The sequence below is a fragment of the Phyllostomus discolor genome, chromosome 12, assembly GCF_004126475.2.
Source record: "Phyllostomus discolor isolate MPI-MPIP mPhyDis1 chromosome 12, mPhyDis1.pri.v3, whole genome shotgun sequence".
NCBI classification, from domain to species: Eukaryota; Metazoa; Chordata; class Mammalia; order Chiroptera; family Phyllostomidae; genus Phyllostomus; species Phyllostomus discolor.
The window spans coordinates 45,462,490-45,480,327 of record NC_040914.2 but is presented as its reverse complement, the minus strand read 5'-3'; the positions used below and the strand labels follow the sequence as shown (position 1 = coordinate 45,480,327).

Here is a 17,838-nt window from a genome sequence, read left to right as displayed (position 1 = left end):
CCCTCCGTCCAATCCGGCACCACGCCCTCACCGCCATCTCCCTCCCAGCGCTGTGTGCCTCACCACCTGTCTGTCGCCCGGAGTGCAGACTCCCGGGAGGCAGGGGTGTCTGTCTGTCCCTTCAGTTCCTCCTCTGACCTTCTCTGCCTGGTGCAGAGCAGACACTCGGTAAGCCTTTCTCAGGGGGACGGCCTGTGGCCGACGAGTGCGGCCGAGGCTGCACACCGAGCTCTGTGGCAGCTCCTTTTCTGAGCGGTTCCTGGGAGCCCCCCGGGCAAAAAGGGGACTCCATGGAACAGGCGATGTTCCATGGAGACGGCAACTCAACCTGAAGATACGCGGTCTGGTTGACAACAACGATGGAAAGAAGGGTGATGAGGAACACCAAGGAAAACAACTTGCCAAAAGAAATCACGGGACAAGCAGGAAGGCGGCGTGACTGTCAACAGCGGTCTCTGGGCCCGGCCCACTGGGAGGGAAAGCACCACAGCCGGCCACGCAGCCGCCCCAGCCACGGCCCTGCCCGCCCCCCCCCCCCACGCTTTCCCTCTGACAATCGACACCCGTTTTCCGATCCACCTCTGAACCCCCTTTCACAACTTTCGCCATGCCTGCCTCTGGGACCGTACATCATTTAAACCTGTTCTTCACCTCGATTCACTTCATAAGGCAAAAGTCGACTCTACCTTCATCCTAAGCAACTAGATCGTGAAACCACAAAGTGGAGGGCTCATAATATACACACACACACACACGCACGTGTCACAGGTCGGCACAGGTAACCAGGTTCCTAGGGATCACAAAGAACTGAACTGAACACACAGAGAGTTTACAGCACAGAGAGAGGTCGGGGGCGGGGGGGAGATGTATTAAGCAACAGTGCACTCCACAGGACATGGACGTGGGCCAGCTCTGAGCAGAGAATGACCTCCTGGGCTGGAGGGTTCCTGTTCGTATAGGGTGGACATTTCCTGGCCAGTTTTGGTGGCTTTTACTGCGCATGTACAAGTAGTTGCATTACTTTAAAGCTACTGCGCATGCGGTGTCCCGTGATTTTCCGTGCTTGGCCACCGGAGAAGGGGGTCGCACGGTGCTGATTTATGACAGTGCTGCTGTAATGAAGCAGGGGTCGCGCCCCATCTGTGCAGGTGCAGTCACCATTCACCATGACTCAGCGCCTTTCCAGAAACCGGGAACCCCAGGTCCTAGAGCAGGGGCTCTGTCCTGTACGGACGTCCCTTATCTCAGCCCTGGGGCCCCTCCGGAGTGTCCTCCTTCCCGACCACCGCCTGCCTCCTATGCTCAAAGGCATTTCCTAAGGTTTGTTAAAATGAATGTGAAGCTGTTTTTTCAAATGTCCATGTACCACCGCTAACATTTCATCGTAGGACACTTCTGGAATCTGTTACAGAAAAAGCTGGGAACGTTCATGTTTGTTTTCATGAAAGGATGCAAATGTCACCCCTGGTCACAAGAGGAAGTTCAGGAAGGGCTGGCGGAGGACGGGAGGGAACCGGGTCGCTCACACCCTCGCTGAGGGCCGCGCGATTGCCGTGGGCGTCCGTTGGGGGAGAGGAAAGGGGAGCGACGGCCCCGTTCAAGGTCAGGAGCCGTGATGGGGAGGGGGTTAAGGCAGGCGACCTGAATCGCCGCACACAGGGATCCTGTCCGGCTGGTCGGCTGAGGTCTAGAGGCAGGCGTCTGCTCTACAACCGCGAGGCCCTCAGGACAGAGGTGTTCGGAATGGAGGCAGTGACAGAAGGAGAACGGTGTTTGGGGGCTGGGCCGGAGGAGGACTGCTGTGAACTTTGAACATCAACCTCTGGCCTCCTCTTCTGTCACCGTGTGTATACATAGGTAGGACATAATTTTTATTTTTTTTTAAGTTTTGAAATGCAGCCTGGGGCTCTGGTTGGAGGCCTCCCGGTCCAGGGCCGGCGAGAAGGCACGACTGCGAGCCTCTGCTGGCCCCTGGTGGCTGCAGGACCTCCCACCAGCTCAGGTTTCCAAAGAACATTTTCAGGGACCTGGCAATCGCCACCTGCCTCTGCTGCCGCTGCCCGGACCCCAGGACGGGTGCCGGGGTGCCGGGATGCCGGGACGCCTCCAGGCCACGGCTGTGGTCCCCGCACCTGGTCCCCGGTGCACCTGGGTGCGCTGCAGCCCTGTGCATCCCTTTCTGCACTGAATGGGCAGGGGGGAGTTGGGTCCCAGAGTCAGAGCTGAGTTTCCTCCAGCTCCACAGAGAACCCAGGGAGTTTTGAGGCTCAAACCCCTCTCCCTGGGACTCAGATTCTCAGAGGTTTAGGTCACCAGGACAGCTCTCCCGCAAGCAGGGCAGAAGAAAGTGGGCACAGGGACTTCCAGCTAAGATGGAGGCGTAGGTAGACACACTGTGCCTCCTCTCACAAACAAAATAAGGACAATAACAATTTAGAAACAAAAGAAGAACCAGTACTGACAGACAACTGAACTGTATGGAAGTCTGACAACCAAGGAGTTAAAGAAGTAACATTCATCCAGGCCAGTAGGAGGGGCGGAGTCGGGTGGCCAGGTGCAGAGGACTCTCGGCAAAGTGTCGGCTGGCAGACCCCGGGCGCCTGACTCCACCCCTCCTACTGGTCTGGGTGAGGTAGACTCAGCAAGGAGGAGGATTGTGGAGGGGGCTTGGCGTACAAGGTTGCTGGCATACTGGGGGTCCCACATTCATGCGCAGATAAACCTGGCAAAACTGGAGAGCGAGACAGACCAAACAACCCAAGGTCCCAGAGCAGGAAAATAAAGACTTAAAACACTGATGGAAAACACCTGTGCGGATTAAGGTTCCGGGAGAGACTCCCAGCCTCACAGGCGAGTGCGTGGGAGAGACCCACTGGGTCCTAGAACGTACACAAACCCACCCACCCGGGAATCAGCACCAGAAGGGCCCAGTTTGCTTGGGGGAAGCAGAAGAAGGGACTGAAACCTGGCAGAGAGTGGAGCAAGCGCCATTGTTCTCTCTCGGACCCCACCCCCACATACTGCGTCACAACCCAGCAACTGCGTTGCCCGCCCTGGTGAACACTTAAGGCTCCTCCCCTTACTACGTAACAGGTACGTCAAGACAAAAAAAAAATGGCCCAAACAAAAGAACAGATCAAAGCCCAAGAAATAACACAATTAAGTGACGAAGAGATAGCCAACCTATCAGATGCACAGTTCAAAGCACTGGTGATCAGGATGCTCCCGGAATTGGTTGAATTTGGTCACAAATTAGATGACAAATGAAGGCTATGCTAGGTGAAATAAAGGAAAATGTACAGGGAACCAATAGTGATGGGAAGGAAACTGGGACTCAAATCAATGGAGTGGACCAGAAGGAAGAAAGAAACAACCAAACAGAGAAGATTGAAGCAACAAGAATTCAAAAAAAATGAGGAGAGGCTTAGGAACCTCCAGGACATCTTTAAATGTCCCAGCATCCAAATTATAGGGGTACCAGAAGGGGAAGAGGAAGAGCAACAAGTGGAAAAGGTATTTGAACAAATAATAAAGGAGAACTTCCCCAATCTGGCAAAGGAAATAGACTTCCAGGAAGTCCAGGAAGCTGAGAGTCCCAAAGAAGCTAGACCCAAGGAGGAACACACCAAGGCACATCATCATTACATTAGCCAAGATTAAAATAAAGGAGAGAATCCTAGAAGCAGCAAGAGATAAGGGGACAGTCACCTACAAAGAAGTTCCCATCAGACTGTCAGCTGATTTCTCAACAGAGACCTTACAGGCAAGAAAGGGCTGGAAAGAAGTATTATTTAGAAAAGCTATCATTTAGAATGGAAGGGCAGATAAAGTGCTTCTCAGATAAGGTCAAGTTAAAGGCGTTCATGACCACCAAGCCCTTATTATATGAAATGTTAGAGGGACTTATCTAAGAAAAAGAAGGTAAAAAACATGTACAGTAAAATGACAGCAAACTCACAATTATTAACAACCACACATAAAACAAAAAGAAAAGCAAACTAAGCAAGCAACTAGAACAGGAGCAGAACCACAGAAATGGAGATCACATGGAGGGTTAGCAGCAGGGGAGTGGGAGGAGGAGAGAGGGGGAAAAGGTACAGAGAATAAGTAGCATAGATGGTAGGTAGAAAATAGACAGGGGGAGGGCAAGAATAGTACGGGAAATGTAGAAGCTAAAGAACTTATAAGTATGGCATATGGACATGAACTAAAGGGGGGAATGTGGGTGGGAGAGGGTGTGCAGGGTGGAGGGGAGTGAAGGAGGAAAAATGGGACAACTGTAATAGCATAATCGATAAACTATACTGAAAAATTAAAAAAAAGAAAGTAGGCACAGACAGGATTCCGACGAGCAGGGACAGCTGGGAGTGGCCCTTTCGGGGAGGAAGTTGGGACAGAGAAGAGGGAGGCAGCGCCCTCTGCTGAGGAGGCACCTTCGTCCCCGGCCTGGGCCGGGGGAGCCGTGGATCTAGATGGCCCAGGGCAAAGGTGGGGCTCGATGGTTCCTCTTCTTCTTTTTTTTTAAAGATTTTATTTATTTGCTTTTATAGAGAGGGCAAGAAAAGAAGAGAAACATCAATGTGGGAGAGATACATCGATTGGTTGCCTCTCACACACCCCCAACCAGAGACCTTGCAGTTAGGGTGCCAGTCAACACTCAATCCACCGAGCCACACCAGCTGGGACCACAATGGCTCTTGAATTAGCTATGTGACCCAGGCCAAGTCACCTCACTTCTCTGCGACTCAGTTTCCTCATCTGTAAAATGGGAAGTCTTGGTTGTAAGGGGCAGAAACCCCTAACTGAAACCAGCTTAGCAAAGAGGACAGCAAAGTAACTCCTGTGACCCAAGATGAGATGAACAACTCAGCACAGGAGGGTGAGGGGTGCGGACCGGAAGGATCCGAGTCTGCCACCTCCTTGTCCTCACTCTCCACTGGGTCCCTCCCCCAGAAGACCCGTCCAAAGTGCAGAGCACTGGCCTGTCTGGATGTCCCATGTGGCGGCGGAGCAAAGACCTGGGTTTTCTTGTGAAACAGTGGGCAGAAACACTCTCGCTGCCTTGTACTTGCTCTCCTCCCTGTGGCCTCACTTCCTTTCCGCCCTCACTTTTGTGCCCTGGGATCGGCTCCCAGCACAGCCTCAGGGCATACCCTTCGCTGTGGGCTGTTTCCAGGGACACCTGGGACCAAACAGCTGCTTACAAGCTGTGTGGCCTTGGACACATTACTCAGCCGCCCAGGGCTTCAATGTTCTTATCTGTGAGACAGTAATTCCTACCTCCCAAGGTGGCAGTGATTTCAATACACAGAAAGCACTTAGAGCTGTCTGGACACTTTCAACAAGAGCTACTCTTGCTATTTTTATCACTGGGACCCTAGAAAGCTCTAAACGGGGACAGAGGCTGGTCACCACCAGGAAAACGGAGGTTTGGAGGACTCTCTCCAGGGCTCTCCGGGGGAGGAGGGTGCTGTTGCCATGCCTGAAGCTGGGGAGTGGGCCGGGTGAGGGCAGAGCACCTGACTGACAGCCAGCAGGACTGCAGCCTTCGTGGGTCACACCCTCAGACCCTCCGATGCCTCACCTGTGCACCGACCATGTGGACATGGACCCGAGGATGTCCGCGCCTACCCCCACGAACCTGGGAGCGTTAACTTGCCCTCAGAAAGGACTCTACATGTGATCAAGTTAAGGGCTTTGAGGTGGGTTGCCTATCCTACATCATCCAGTTTCTCCAATGTAATCTCGGGGACCCTTCCCCATGTGAGGGACGCAGGCGGATCAGAGTGCATGAAGATGTCATGACGGACACAACCCCAGGGAGATCTGACGATATTGTGCTGCTGGCTTTGAAGATAAAGAGGCCAGGAGCCTGCAAAGGCCGGAAGCTTCTAGAAGCTGGAAAAAGGGAAGAAATGCAATCTTTCTCTCCAGCCTGTAGGAGGCACGCAGTCCCGCCAACACCCTGACGTTAGCCCCTTGAAGCCCACTTCTGAGCTCCAGAACCGGGAGGGAATGAACGTGTTGTCTGAAGCCATCAAGCTGGTGGCGTTTCGTGATGGCAGCACAGGGAACAAACGCAGGGCCCTAGGGGAGGACAGTGTGGGGCACTGGGGCTTTCAGCAGCCTTAACTCACGGGCATTTGATCCTCACCCGTGGACTTCTTTTATTATTGCTTTTTAGAGAAAGAGGAAGGAGAGAGAGAGAGAGAGAGAGAGAGAGAGAGAGATTGACTGCCTGCTCAGGGCTCATTGGTGTTTTAGAAAGGTGGGTTAAATGCCACAAATATTTACCCAAGCACCTTCCATTTTTTAGGCACTGCGCGGGGCCTCGGGAAGACTGGGAAAGACAGATGCAGCCCCTGCCCTGGGTGGAGCGACAGTGTCATCGGAGGTCCCTCCACCCCACCCTGGGTCAGAGGCTGGGGCAAGGTGAGCTGATTATCTGTGCCCAGCAGCCTGAGCAGAACCAGTCTCCACCTGGCAGTTACAGGCCTTCTGCTTATCCCAATGGCTCTGAAGACAGCGCTTCCCAGCGGGTGGCCACATGGCTGCAGCCCGCCTGTGCCCACTTCTGCCCACTGTCCTTTCTCCAAAGTGCAGCCTGGGGCACAAAGGGTCCCCCAGGGGGTTTCTCAAAGCACCAAGTAGGATTCTGTATGGTGGGGGGTGTGGGCGGGGGGGGGGGGGGAGGCAAGAGGGGCGAGTCACTCTCAACCCACCCAGCCAACTGCACTCCCGGGGACTGTATCCAACAGAAAACTGTCACATCCACGCGCAGAGGACACCGTAGAATGCGCACCACAGGCGGCGTGCAAACAACTCAACTGCCCCCCAACAGCAGCCGGACATCGAGGAAAAAAAGGCCAACGCGGGGCGGGGGGGGCCTAGCATGTGATGCCATTAACGTAATGTACACCAACAGGCGCAGTGAATGTACTTTGGAAGTCAGGACAGGGGTTCCCCAGGGGGTGCACAGGGTTGGGAGGTGGCACGGGTGACTGCTGGATGCAGGTAACGGTCTGATCCGGGCCGGGACCTCGGGACGCACGCGGCTGCCTGCCCGGGGGCACCGGCGCGGCCCCCTTCCCCACGCCGGGCCCGCTCCCGGGGGTGCCCGGCGCCCAGAGCTGGGCGTAGCGGCGGCCGGCGTTATCGCGGCGCTGCAGCCGGCTCCGCGTCCCGAGGAGGCCCCGCGAGGCGCGGTCCCCGCACGCAGCCCGGCGCCCGTGACCGCACAGAGGCCCCCGGCCGAGTCCCCGGCCCCGCCGACCCCGCGCGGCCCGCGCCCGCGCGGGAGGTCCGAGGAGGCGGCCGTCGAAACCCCCGGAAAGTTCTGGGCGTTTGTGGCGTCATCGTCCCCGCGGAAACTACCGCCCGCGCCCAATAAAAGCCGCCGCGGAGGCGCCGGCGCCCGAGAGCGAGCGGGAGCGCGACGGACGGGACGGAGGCGAGGCCGTGACGGGGCTGCGGCGAGACGCGGCCGTGACGTGGCCGTGACGCGCCCGGGGCTTACGGGACGGGGACGGGCCGTGAGGTGACCGGGCCGGGCGGGCGGCGGGGCGCGGAGCGGCCTCCTGAGCGGCGTCGCCCGCCGGCGCCGCGGGGACAAGATGGTGAAGGAGACGGAGTACTACGACATCCTGGGGGTGAAGCCGAGCGCGGCGCCCGAGGAGATCAAGAAGGCCTACCGGAAGCTGGCGCTCAAGTACCACCCGGACAAGAACCCGGACGAGGGCGAGAAGGTGCGGCCGCGCGCGGGGCCGGCGGGGCGGCGGCGTGGGGGACGCCGCGGACGGGACGTGGGGGGCGGGCCGGGGGGCGTGAGGGGCCCGAGGGGCCCGCGGGGCCCGCGGGCGGGGGGCGGGGCCGACGCGGCGCGACCCGCGGGGACGGACTTCGCCCCCGGCCCGGCGACCCCTGAGCCGGAAGTGGGGTCTGCGCCCCTCGCTCCGGCCGGGAAACCTGCTCGGACTCCGCGGCGCGGTCCCGTCGCCCTTTTTAAACCGGGGCCTCATCCGACGCGAATGTTCCAGGCTCTCGGTGACAAATGACTCACACAGCTCGTCCTCAGGACCAGTCCCCCCTGGAACCTGCGTCCTGGAAACCTCCGCTCGCCCTTCTCGCCCGGGTCCCAGCCCGCGTTTTGTCCCCAGACGACCGGGCTCTGTCCCCGCTGAAAGCGGGTCGCCCTTCCCACTCCTTTCACGCCGTGTCATTTTCTTATAAAATGCGGCTGTCCCCAGCGGGGTGGGATGGGGTGGAGCGGAGGAGGGGCTTTTCTAGGAGCTGAGCGCAGGGACACCCGGCCCTTTTGAAGTCACCGATTATCCCCCCAGCAGTTAGTCGGGGCAACCGACGCTCGTATCAAACAACCTGGCTGCCAAGCTGGAGACAGCTGCTTCAGGACGGGTGGCCGGGTGGAGACAGTGATAAAATATTTATATTTAGCCACAGGTGCCGACTGGGGCTGTCACAAGTTGGTTAAAAAGCTTCCCTGCGGTACCATGCGTCTGAGGCCAGCTGGGTTCAGGCCCACTTCGGGGTGTCAGTGACCCCTGGACGCGGTCCCCTCGGCCCCTGGGCCCCGTGTCTGAGAATCCCTGGGAAGGAAGGTGCCACCAGGCTCCTCTAACGGTGCGAAAGCAGCTTCTTAAAATGCGTTTCTGTGGGTGCTGCCCTGTGCACAGCTGTCCGAGCGCACTGTTTGGTTTGTGAACCCAATATTTGTTAGCAGCACTGAACTAGTGTGGCTAAGGCCCTCGGTAAGCGAGGCCCTTGCTGGCGAAGCCTGGCAGGTCCCCCGCAGCAGGTGACGGGCCCATCTTCCAGAGAAGGGGGAAAGCCCCGACACCAATTCCCAGGCAGGACTTCTTCCAGGAGGTGGCCCCTGGACCCTGGGCTGAGCTGCTGAGCCGGCCCTCAGCCTGCTTTGAGTGCGAGTCCTCAGGAGACACCCGCGCTCCCCAGCGCCAAGCCGGCAGGGCCCCCGCGCCCACGCGTGCCTGTCGGCTGGCTGAATGAATGGAGACAGTGGCAAGAGAACACAATGGAAAGAACTCCGTGTGGGAGGAGAGAGCCCCGTGGAGGGAAATTGTGGCAGTGCAGGCGGAAGCGGGGTTGGAAATCTAAGGGGACGATATCTCAGTTGCGATGGTCCCTAAAGAGAACTCGTTCGTTCATTCACCAGATAACCTCCTGTCTGGCCCTCCTGTGCCCCAGCTCACTGTGTCGACCTTTTCTCTTCTCGCAAGTCTGTGTGGAGCGCTCCTCCACTTCAGCTGCCATAGGTGGAACCTTCTTTCCTGCCGAGTCTCTCACTGTATTATTAATGACTCTTCAAAAATAGATTAAGGCAGTCCCGTCCCCACCGGCTCCAGGATAACTGAGATGGCTGTTGGTGTGTCGGTCTTTGTTTTGTGCCCTGTTGTCCGTGTTGCTTAGCACTGGGCACAGTGTTTGTTGTCAGGCGCTCTGTGCTGGAGCCTGTGCTTCTTTCCTGGGTGGCTGGTTTCCGTGGGATACTCAGTGAGCTCCTCCCTCTGGTGCAAGGACAGGGATATATTCTTGGCTATTACCTCAACGGGCTCTCCAGATGCCTTTGTTCTTTTGGCCCAATTTGAATAAGATTTTCATGAAAGTTAAAAAAATCATAAAGGAGCCATCCCCCCTGCCCCCCAGTGCGAGGTGCATTCCAGGATCACAAATTGTATTTAATTTTCCTGTATTTTAGTTTTGCAAAATGTCCTTCCATGTCAGTTTTCTGATTTTTTTTCTTTACAATTGGATTCCAGTGATCACATTTTTGGTGGGAATGCAACACATGGGGTATTTTGTCTGTCTCAGGGCACCGAAGATACATGTATCTGAAGGTAGCACCAAAAGGATTTGTTGACAGGTGAGACAGGAGGGAGAGAGTAAATGAGGTTCTGGCCTTGCCAATAACTGGCACATGGGGAAACTGCGGGAGGGGCAGCACTTTGGGGGGGAGTGTAGGTTTGCACACAGTGCTCGCAGCCTGCGGCGATAGGCGCTCACAAGACATCTGTAGTTGAATTTCAAGCTAGCAACCCTGTAAAGCAATCCTCATGAGTCCCGGGCTGGCTCCGGTTGTAGGTGAAGTCCTGGCCTGGGCTTACTGCCTCCTAGTTCCCCATGACTGTCCTGTCTGGTGCCACCTGAGTAGGAGACACTTGCCTTCCCACCGCTGCTGTCCCTTGTTCTCTGCAGGGGCCCTGCCTGCCACTGGTCCCTTAGTAACAGTCACCTCGTGTCTCCCACCTTACAAGGGAGTAAATGGAAAAATCGAGTTCCAGATAACGGACAGACCAGTTACCCTGGGGGGCTGGGTGCAGAATACCTCTGACATTGCATTCATGTGGTGGGTTTGCTTAATAACACAACCCAAGGCTTACCTTGTTTAAAGTTTTATTTATTGATTGATTTTAGAGAGAGAAAGAGGAAGGGCGAGAGAGAGGAAGGGGGAGAGAAAGAGAGACAGAGAGAGAAACATCGACTTGTCGTTCCACTTAGTGATGCATTCGCTGGCTGATTCTTGTCTGCGCCCTGACCTGAGATCGAATCCGTAACCTTGGTGTACCAGGACGATGCTCTAACCTTATCTCTTAAGGTGCCAGGGCACCTTATGTCTTTTTAATTGCTCTTTTTTTTTCCTCTTTTAAAGTTTAAGCTCATATCCCAGGCATATGAAGTGCTTTCAGACCCAAAGAAAAGGGAGATCTATGACCAGGGCGGCGAGCAGGCGATCAAGGAGGGGGGCCTGGGCAGCCCCAACTTCTCGTCCCCCATGGACATCTTCGACATGTTCTTCGGCGGCGGAGGGCGGATGGCTAGAGAGAGAAGAGGTAAATGCTTGTGAAGACTGTAAGCAGGTTGTATAGTTTCCAAGTTGTTCATTGTTGGGATCAGGACAGACCCTGACTTAAGAGGGTACACTTGTCGTGATTTGGGAACCGTTAGTCTTAACTACTTCATCCCGCGTCTAGTATCCAGGCTTCCTGGGACCTCTTAGCACATTTAGCAGTAAGCTGCCACCCTCTAAATACCACGTGTAAAGGAGCAGAGGGAGGGGCGCGTAGAAAGGAGGAAGGTCAGGTTCATCTTGCCCTCTTTTCTCTGTCATTGGGGTCGAGCTCCTGAGTGTCCTCAGGGACATGGGGGCACCTCCTGGGGTTATCAGTGATGTCACTGCCAAGAGCACCTCTCTGCCCGCCTGCATGCCCTGCCTCCCCCGCCTCTGCCCTGGGCTCGGACCCTGTCTTGGGCGGGTGCTCTGCTGTGTGCGGGGTGGCCTCCTTTTCTCAGCCTGCTCAGGAGACGCTCTAGGCAACAAAATCTACCCTTTTATGTGTAAACATCTCGGTAAAAGAACCTAGCTGCCTCCCTCTGCAGAATGCATTAAGATTAGCAGTCTAATGCCCATGAAATGAATGAGGGATTTAGTCCTGAGCCAAACTAGGCTGCAGTTTTTGAGTTCCAGGGTTTGCTCTTCCCACTTTTTCTACCTTTTACCTCCTGCCAAACTGCAGGCTGTCTGTCACCTGTGACTGTTCCTGGTGATCTCTCACAGCCCCCATTGTCCTGCTCAGCAGACTGTCGATAAAGTGTTTTGGACCTTGAAACCAGGCGGATAACCAATATTACAACCCTGGACAAAAGCAGAACAAAAATGTTCTGCCTTGAGGTTTACGGAGGGTGGCGGGCGGCCAACAAGAGGCCCCTAAACAAGGCTGCACTGGCTCTTATGTTACAGCTGACTTCGAGCTTTGGAAAGCTTGACTGTCGATTCTGTGAACCGTATGCTGAAAATCGCCGTGTGTTTTGGGGAAAAGCCCCTGCCCTGCTGCCTGGGTGTGTTGCCCCCTCGTAGACTGGACGATGCAGATGTGATTAAAGCCTTGGGCCTCTCTCACCCAGCTCTCTCACTGTCTGAGATGGGCAGCTTCTTGCCCTTCCTTCAGTCGTCTCTCCAAGCTGACGGCCGGTAAACAAGGACGGCTTGTCTCAGGGGCCGCGGGCAGCGGCGAGGGCCCTGATGCTCCGGGTCCTGACAGGCGGGCACAGTGCCAGCGCAGACAGACTCCCGCCCTGAGGACAAAAGGCCCACTGTCCTGCCCGCGTGGATGAAAGAGTTCCCACTTGGCCACACATTACAGAAGGGCTCCAAGAGTCAAGTGCGCTAGGCTCAAGGAGGTTTCAGCGAAAGGTCCGGAGAGTGGTTGGCACACACTCCCCCGTGCGCACAGGGCTCCTTTCGCGGGGAGAACCTGGGCAATCAATTTCATTGTAACATTGCTTTAGGTTCTCTCCGCTCGCTGTCCTCAGATTTGTTTTGGAAATAAAGATGGAAAGTCTTTGTGTTGACATCTATGAATGATTCATTAGCTCCTGGCTAGAAGGGGGTTAGTTCTCATCACTGGCAGAGAGCCAGAGGAATGAGCTTGGGAGGGGGGGAACGGTGGCACAGGCACAGCTCCGAGTCTCTGGAGAGACTTCACACGAGTGTCCTGTGGGTGGCATTTGGTACCGTGGTGCGTTTACTCATGTTACTAATTGCTTTTTCTTCTCCTCCCCTCGGTAAGGCAAGAATGTTGTACATCAGTTGTCTGTAACTCTTGAAGATTTATATAATGGAGTCACAAAGAAATTGGCCCTGCAGAAAAATATAATTTGTGAGAAATGTGAAGGTAAAAATCAATTTTTCAATGACTCTCAAAGTTCTGATCCCTTAGATCTGGAAACAATTCTAAGTGTTTTATAATTCAGAAAAAAAAATTGAATGATCTTTTCAAAGGGAGGGTCAAACACAGATTGCCAGCAGGTGACCCGACCCGAGGAACAAATTTGTTTCGTTTGTATATTTTTATGTCAACCGCATATTTATTTAATATATGATAATTATTTACTTTTTAACTTAAATTATTTTATTGTTCAATTACAGTTGTCGGTATTTTCTCCCCACCCCTCCCCCTGCTGCTTCCAAACCCACTAATATATGACAATTATTTTAAAAAATTTGAAAATAAGGCAGTTCACCCAACCTAGAAGTGAGCAAACTCTTGGTAAAGGGCCAGATAGCACACGTTTTAGGCTTCATGGGTCACGTGGTCCCTGTCACAGCTATTCAACTCTTAGTGCAAACACAGCCACAGACAATACAGATGGACACGCCTATGTTCCAGTAAAGCTTTAGTTACAAAAACAAGCAGCTGGCTGTAACTGACTGACCCTTGACTTAAATGCACATGTGATCTATGTAATTTTTAAAATCTGATTGGTTTCTAAAGAACAGTCAGGGCCACGCCGTCCCACCGAGAGCAGGCTGAGCCGGTGGCTGTCCTCCACAGCCCACCCTGCTCAGTCACCTGTGGCATGGGTGGTCCTCCCCCCGGGTGGAAGCAGCCACAGCTGATGGAGCTTCAGCCCTGAATTGGGGTTGGTGCCACCAAAAACACAGATGGTGGAAACCCCACGTGAACACCTGGCCATCATCTCAGCGAGAACCACCCTGCCACTTCCACCTCGCGGCCCACGTTCATAAGTAGTCCAGACAGCGGTTCCTCCCCCACGGCTGTCCCGCAGCAGCAGCCGTGCCCCTCCGGGAAGAGCTCAGCTCCCGTCTGTCCCCCCGCCCCGCCCGCAGGTGTCGGCGGGAAGAAGGGCTCCGTGGAGAAGTGCCCGCTGTGCAAGGGCCGCGGGATGCAGGTCCACATCCAGCAGATCGGGCCGGGCATGGTGCAGCAGATCCAGACCGTGTGCATCGAGTGCAAGGGCCAGGGCGAGCGCATCAACCCCAAGGACCGCTGCGAGGGCTGCGAGGGCGCCAAGGTGGTCCGGGAGAAGAAGATCATCGAGGTGCACGTGGACAAAGGTGAGGCTGCACGGGAGCGCCCCGGGGGCCCTGCACGGCGTGTGGGTTCCGAGCGGGACACGTGGCTCATCGGGAGGGGACAATGTTCGCAGGCATGAAGGACGGGCAGAAGATAGTGTTCCACGGGGAGGGCGACCAGGAGCCCGAGCTGGAGCCCGGGGACGTCATCATCGTGCTGGACCAGAAGGACCACAGCGTCTTTCAGAGGCGAGGCCATGACCTGATTATGAAAATGAAGATCCAGCTGTCCGAAGCGCTCTGCGGCTTCAAGAAGACGATACAAACCCTGGACGAGCGCGTCCTCGTCATCACGTCCAAGTCAGGTATCGCCGGCTCCGGTGCTTCCGTCGTCGTCGTGGTCGCTGGGCGCGGCGGCTCGCAACTGCTGTTGCCCACGGAGCCGGTCTCACCCTTAAGGCCGCCTCCTGTCGCTACACGTGTTAGCGACTAGGTTTTCTCTAGGTTTCAAGTCCCCGTTCGTGGCTTGGGGAATTATGAATTTTAAAATAATCTAGAAAAAAATTTCACAGTGGCAGCGGGAGCAGGGAAGAGCCTCAAACAGGAATCTTGGGGGGGTCTAAGATTCTACCTGGAAACTGCCAATGTAACTAGAATTTTAAACGTAATTTTTGCGTAAGAGGAAGACCTAGCCGATGAGAGGCGTTCTTCTGTCAGGCGGTTCTTTGTGATCCATCCACACGTTCCTCCAGCCTCTGTTGTTGACGACATGCGAGAGACAGTTTAAAAACAGAATTTTCCTGAAGAAAGACCTCTAGGCTTACCCGTGCAGGCATCCACAGGACTATCTGCACTCACCTGCTGGGGCTGCAGGGAGCTCCCTGAGGAATCAGAAAGGTTCTTGAGTTTGCTCGGCCCGCTAGCTCGGGCAGACATGAGGCTCCCGGCTCCCGGGAGGGCGTAAGCTCACAAGGGCACCCTCGCCCCTGCCTGGGAGGGGCTGGGGGGACCGGGCTAGCACCCGTGCTTGAAGCTGCCTCAGAACAGCAGTTAGGGTCCCTCGTCCGTGTCACAGAACATCCGTGTCACAGAACACCTGCACAGGTGTGGTGGAGGCCAAGCCGCCCACGCACCCCCGACCCCCTCCCTGGGTGTGAGCACCTTCTGTGGCCGTCTGAGACGGAAGGCTGGAGGGCGGGGGTCTGACCCTTCGGGGCTCCCTCCAGCCCCGTCTCCTCACGGACCCTTCTCCGCGGCAGGGGAGGTGGTGAAGCACGGGGACCTGAAGTGCGTGCGCAACGAGGGGATGCCCATCTACAAAGCGCCCCTGGAGAAAGGCAGCCTGATCATCCAGTTCCTGGTGAGTTCACGTGTTTGGCTTCACGGCACAAGCAGACGGCTTCCCCGGGGAGGGAGCACCCAACTCCTGCTCTCGCCTGTCTCGCCCTCTGCAGGTGATCTTTCCCGAAAAGCACTGGCTTCCTCCGGACAGGCTCTCTCAGCTGGAAGCTCTGCTGCCCCCCCGGCAGAAGGTGAGGGTCACGGAGGACATGGACCAAGTGGAGCTGCAGGAGTTCGACCCCAACGACCAGAGCTGGCGCCAGCACCGGGAGGCCTACGAGGAGGACGACGACGGGCCCCGGGCCGGGGTGCAGTGCCAGACAGCCTGAGCCGCCCGAGCGCGCGGCGGGTGTAAAGCTGGCACAATGAAAACGGCATCGCTTTAACAGCCTGGTCGGGGTGTCCCGTGTATGTGTTCAGCATCTTCAATGGCTGAGTGTCTCTTTGGGTTTTCTTTTGGTTGTAACCTGTTGTAACTTAATTTATATTTAAATGTTTTAAGTGTAAACCACCTCCAGTCTGCACACGGAATCAGTTTATTTCCACGTCCGGGGTCCTCGGCAGGCCAGGGGCCGCACTGACGCGGCGAGCTCGGCGAGGCTCCGCCTGCCTCTGCTCCCCCACAGCAGCAGAGTCCGGGCCGCAGCCCTTGGTCTGCGGCCCCCGCCCCGGGGCCCCGGCCCATGCCTGGTCTGGTCTGGGTCTCTCTCCTTCCCTCCCACGCAGAGGAGGCACCCAGGGCTGACCTCCGCGCTGCGAACGGAATGTTCGAGTCTGGCTTCCCGCCGACCCTCCTCCTCGCGAGCAGAAGTGCGTCTGTGGACTGGCCCTGGCTGCAGCGCCCGTCCACGCGGACTGGGCCGCGGCCGCCGGGGCTCCCGGCGCTCTGTGCCCGAGTGAACGGAGTGGAGTATCAGTGTGTCTGGTCACCTCTCCTGGAGGCTTCCTGAACCCTCCAGGCCTCCTCCTGCTGCTGAGGACAAACCAGTGTTGTGACACACGGGTGTAACTGTTCGCCTGTGCCTCCTGCACCAACTGCACCTCGTTCTTGGTGGTTTTGATGATTTTCTGTCGACTAACATTGGCATGCTTGATGCTCCCACCAAAGTGCTTCCTCGTGAAGAGAATGAAACCTTCTGTGTCCCCAGCAGCCTCGGTGCAGCCACGAAGGATGCGGGTGGTCTGCCCCTGGCACTTCCTGCACAGCTGGGGTCTGTGGGGGCACCCGACGCCAGTGTTCCACCCCACCCGCCCGCCCAGACTCGGCGCCTCCCGCCACACAGCCACAGACGGGCGCCCTGCTCAGGACGGGTTCTTTCGCTCCCGGCAGGCGGCCCCAGTTTAATTGGGGGGTTACCTCGACTCTGAGCCGTTACTCCCCTCCTTCCCACAACAGTCACGGAGAAAAACTACCTTCTAAGCTGCTGGGCTAAAGCAGAGGCCACTCGTCACCTGCACCGCTAGGTCACACAGCACCTACAAGTGTGGCGCAGCCAGGGGCCCCCCCAGGAGCGACGGTTTGCTCGACGTGGGTGTGGGAGAGCCCACGGTGCCACTGTGATCACCGGTCAGGACAGACAGAAACCCGTGCTTCCGACGGAGCCCGCGTGGAAATCTGTGTACAGACGGACGGACCGCACCGGCCGGGCGTCCCGTCCCTGTGCTGGGACTTCCTCATAAACAATCGCCGGAGAGCGGTTTAGTGGGCGGCGGGCCAAGCTGCATTCGGCTCCTTCCTTCTCATGTGAGTGGAATCTGGAGGGTGTTGCTTAAAATGTATCCCACCTGTACATTTGTCACTTTAAAATTAAAGTTGAGCTGGTATGAGAGACAAAGGGCTCTGGCGTTTTCTTTTCTGGACCTCAAAAAGCGTCAAGTGCCAGCTTGCTGACAGAATGGAGTGAAGTCTCCACCCATGGAGCTTCCCTTGGGGGACAGATGCAGCCAGCATCTGGCAGGGACAGCGGCTCTGACGAACGAGAGTCGTGGGAAAGGGCAGCAGGGTGTGGGGCAGCCTTGTGGCCGAGCAGCTCCCTGAGCAGAGTCTGAGGGAGGACCGTGCCAGGCTGAGGATGTGGCTGGGCCTGTGTGGTCACAGCGGGGTGAGCAGGGCAAGGGGCAGGAGAGAGAAGAAGCGGGGGCACAGGGCCTGACTTACAGGCACGTGTTGTTACGATCAAGGAGGAGGGCAAGCTCCGGTGTCAGCTGTGCACACCTCCCGTTCACCCGCAGCCAGTCTCAGGCCCAGGTGCTGAGGCCAAGGGGCGGCGCAGGAGTCCATAGCAGGTGCAGGCGGGAGCCTGTGCATTGTTAAGGCAGCAGTGCCCGCTGGCGAGCTAGAGACTTGTCTGCGATTAGGGTAAAGCAGACAGTGTGGCGGGGCCATTGTTAGTACATCTAACAGAGGGATGTCCAGACAGGAAGGACCGAGAGACGTCCCCAGCCGGTCCGATGTTCCCTGCAGCGCCTCCTCCTCCTCCTCCTCGTCACAGCTTCTGCACGACTCAACGTCCTGGGACCCCAGGGTGAGCCTGTGTTTCTAAGCTGTGCCTGGATCTCCGTGGGAGGCCGACGCCGCTCGCTGTGCGCCAGGACAACGGCGCAGAGAAGGAGCATGTTTGAGAATCTGGTGTTTGCACTAAGGACAT

The 17,838-nt window shown here is 56.5% G+C and overlaps 1 protein-coding gene across 1 annotated transcript; it reads left to right on the top strand.

The window, feature by feature from the left end:
- Window positions 1-7,511: 7,511 nt before the first annotated feature.
- On the top strand, window positions 7,512-17,025 carry DNAJA4 (DnaJ heat shock protein family (Hsp40) member A4). The gene is made up of 7 exons (XM_028502359.2): window positions 7,512-7,745; window positions 10,685-10,865; window positions 12,603-12,707; window positions 13,664-13,891; window positions 13,984-14,214; window positions 15,109-15,209; window positions 15,304-17,025. Exons 1-7 carry the CDS (start codon window positions 7,614-7,616, stop codon window positions 15,517-15,519), a joined length of 1,194 nt encoding a protein of 397 aa, XP_028358160.1. The 5' UTR covers window positions 7,512-7,613; the 3' UTR covers window positions 15,520-17,025.
- Window positions 17,026-17,838: the final 813 nt, after the last annotated feature.

Coding starts and splice junctions, on each gene's coding strand:
- DNAJA4 (XM_028502359.2), top strand. CDS start 7,614: ATGGTGAAGGAGACGGAGTACTACGACATCCTGGGGGTGAAGCCGAGC. Junction 10,866..12,602: donor GATGGCTAGAGAGAGAAGAG/GTAAATGCTTGT, acceptor CCCCTCGGTAAG/GCAAGAATGTTGTACATCAG. Junction 15,210..15,303: donor GCCTGATCATCCAGTTCCTG/GTGAGTTCACGT, acceptor CGCCCTCTGCAG/GTGATCTTTCCCGAAAAGCA.